Source organism: Dipteris shenzhenensis, chromosome 26, assembly GCF_047967505.1.
Source record: "Dipteris shenzhenensis isolate YYH24624 ecotype China chromosome 26, Dip_SZ_1.0, whole genome shotgun sequence".
Lineage (NCBI taxonomy): Eukaryota > Viridiplantae > Streptophyta > Polypodiopsida > Gleicheniales > Dipteridaceae > Dipteris > Dipteris shenzhenensis.
This window is the reverse complement of record NC_141621.1, coordinates 50,416,697-50,419,824: the sequence shown is the minus strand read 5'-3', so window position 1 is coordinate 50,419,824 and position 3,128 is coordinate 50,416,697. Positions and strand designations below refer to the sequence as shown.

The 3,128-nt window shown below is 40.4% G+C and overlaps 1 protein-coding gene across 2 annotated transcripts; it reads left to right on the top strand.

Moving 5' to 3' along the window:
• The first annotated feature begins 342 nt into the window (after positions 1-342).
• Positions 343-1,615, top strand: LOC147885229 (copper transport protein ATX1-like). Of its 2 annotated transcripts, none has more exons than XM_087397780.1 (3): positions 343-548; positions 814-895; positions 1,098-1,615. In XM_087397780.1, exons 1-3 carry the CDS (start codon positions 522-524, stop codon positions 1,340-1,342), a joined length of 354 nt encoding a protein of 117 aa, XP_087253906.1. In that variant the 5' UTR covers positions 343-521; the 3' UTR covers positions 1,343-1,615. The 2 variants fall into 2 exon arrangements, with proteins under 2 accessions (XP_087253906.1, XP_087253908.1); XM_087397782.1 differs by lacking the exon at positions 343-548 and adding an exon at positions 565-704.
• Positions 1,616-3,128: the final 1,513 nt, after the last annotated feature.

Sequence of the window (3,128 nt, the reverse complement as noted above, 5' to 3'; positions counted from 1 at the left end):
ATATGCAGCCTAAGACAATTCATATATTAGAATTTAGTTATTGTTGTGACTACATTTAACTTATGTTTCAAGTGGATTCTTAGTTGTTGTTGTAACTCGATTTGATTTATATTTCAAGTGGATCCTTTACTTGCGGGAAGAGGGAGCTTTATCACATGTCCCACTCAACTCAGCTGTGCCACATCATCATCGATATGTGGTGGTCTATCAGCTAACGACCTCATCAACACACGATGCCACCTCATCCTTGTGCCACCTAAGCACAATGTGCCACCTAGGTAGATGTGGGTATATCTAGAGTGAGTTTTACTCAAAATTTAATTTTCAGAATTTCTTCACGAGTAACTTAAGCACGGCAAAACTGACATTCTCAGTTTTGTCATTCTCAAGATGATTTATGAGCTGGGCTGTCAGGTAAAAGTACACGCTCCCCGATGAGATGAGATCCATCCTCTAAGCTCTTCCTTTGTTGATATATTCTTTCATTACATGAGGAGGAGAGTTCCATTTGTCCCAACACTATGTTCAAATCAAGGCGCGCTCCTGAGGTGGGCAGCTTTTCCCCAACCTCAATCCTTTATTTCCTCACTTCTCTTCTCTGAATTGAGCTGCTTTGACTATCTTGTGCGTGGGTGAGTTGCGGGACTGGGCTCAGCCGTACGTCTGCGTATTGGGCTCGGCCATCCACAGGGACATATTTTCAAGTTCTCTCTCATTCAACAGGGTCTGGGGGCGTCTTTCGGTTTTTGTTTCCATTGAATCAGATCAGTCGATAAGTTTATGAGTGCAGCTCATGTTTCTTTTCTGCTGCAGTTTCAGACTGTTGTATTAAGGGTCAACATGCGCGGCGAAGGATGCAGCAAGAAGGTTGTTCACGCACTACAAAACATGGACAGTGAGTGCCCTAAATGGATTTCACAGCATTTTCAAGCTTGGTAAAGCACGGCAATACTTGGGACATTGAGTGCATTGTTGTATTTTACGGATTTGACAACATTATAAGCAGTAATACATGGACATATCTAGCTGTAAGGATCTGTCAAACCTACTGGTCGTTTTACTGCTGCATCGATTAAAATCCGTAAGCTTTGGTGCAGATGTAGAGGAGTACGATGTAAATCTAACAGAACAAAAAGTGACAGTGACTGGGCGCGTTGATCCCAAGAAGCTGGCAAAGAAACTGCAGAGAAAGTCCGGGAAGCACTCTGAGCTGTGGATTGAGAAAAGTTTTTCAAATTCCAGCAGGAAGAGTTTTAGATTTGGCTCCAGCTTTAGAGATTCTTTCAAGCGCCTCACAAATGTTTTCAATGACGAGGATACGAATTCGTGCTCTATCATGTGAATTCTTGTCTTCGACACATGAAACTAGTTTCATCGAAAATTCTACTGCTCGAGACTTGCTTTGTACACATTTCAACATAGCTTCTTCACTTGCTTTGCTGCAGTCGAACTTAGCGACCTCTTTGCCTCTGTAGTTCACGTGTGTAAAGTGAGCCTAGAAATTTGGATACTTTCTTTCATAAGTGTAGATTACCAAGAAACTTGAAAATATGTTTTTGGCTCTGTGAATGTAGAGATGATTGGGGTCCTTGGCAGGCTTTGCTTTAAGTTCTTACTTCGCTATTCACACTTGTCAAAATTTTAACCGTTACTTTCTTACATGCATGTTGGTTCTAATGACCTAGTGGAACATGATCAAGCGTCAAAGCTCACGTAATGAGTCGAGCCAGTATTTTTTCATGTGAATCTGGTTCTAGGAAGGAGCCTAAGCAGATGACTAGAATCATGGATGTATGGGATCCATCACATGCACTAGCTCACCCTCATCTACCAACATCGTGGCTGATGATGAGTGTAATGTGCTCTCTAACAACGTGGACTATAGCAATTCTCACATTATTTTTAATGAGTCCGGACTCAAAAACTCAACTAGATGTGAGGAGGACAAGAGCATGGCCAGTGGCAGAGATGACGAATATTCAGTGGGCTGCATTGAAGACGATTTTGGCTGAGGATTTAGATGGGGAGCTTTTTGAAGGGTTTCTTTGACAAAAAGTATTATTATGTTGTACCAACAGAGTACGTAAGTAATGGTAGGAGAAAAGTATCTGTGGACCTTGTGACCATTAGTCCCCTCTACGTTCTTGATGGGTGCTCAGTCTCTACTCTTACATTGCGTGGAATCTATCTATTCTATGATTATCTTTCAGCTTTTACTAGATAACTCATGATATTGCGTAAGACCAGTGGCTTTTAGTTTTATTAGTGATGGATTCTGAGAAGTTCCTTCTTCTTGACATTTAGCATTGGTTGGTGTTAATCCCATTATCTCTTAACTGCATTTAGCGTTTTTGGCATACCTGCAATCTTTTTGACCTGCTCTCTAGGTAGCCTTAGCAACGATGCAATTTTGAGAAAGCAGAAATTAGGTATTTCTTGAATTTTTGGAAGTGCATTTTTCCTATTGGCTCTTCTTTATTGGACTTGAATGCACTCTTTAAAGTGGTTCTTTCTCTCTCTCTCTCTCTCTCTCTCTCTCTCTCTCTCTCTCTCTCCTCTTTATCTCCTCAGTCTAACTCCACACCATTTCTAGTGGATTCCTTTTTGTTTACTTTTTTGATCTTGGGCAGGCCTTATGAATGAGAGAATAGCATTTACCTTGTTTCTATCATTATGGTGACGGGTTGTACTCTTGCAAGCTACCCGAAACTTTTCGTAATCTAACTTTGTATGGACCATCCTATGTTTGGGTAGTAGCGTTTGTGTTGATGATCATCGTTACCATTAATGTTATTGCACCTCCTCTTATTGTGCCTACTAGGCTACCAAATATGACATCTCCTTGCTTTTCAAGTAGCCAATGGTTACGTATTATCTTATAAAATATTCTAAGATCTGCAAGGTTCGTGTGCTACATTTGTGACATACCATTTTAACAATAAAGAGCATGTTAACATAGTCACGATATTGTTCGAAATAGTCTACTTAACTAGCATCATCTATAATTTAAATTGGCATTGCTACATGCCAAGAGACTTGTAATTAAGCTTTAGTGTCATGGAGTTTGTATCCCCATCTTGTGTATTACCATATGTAAGTTTGGTAGCTACCTTACCATATGTGACGTT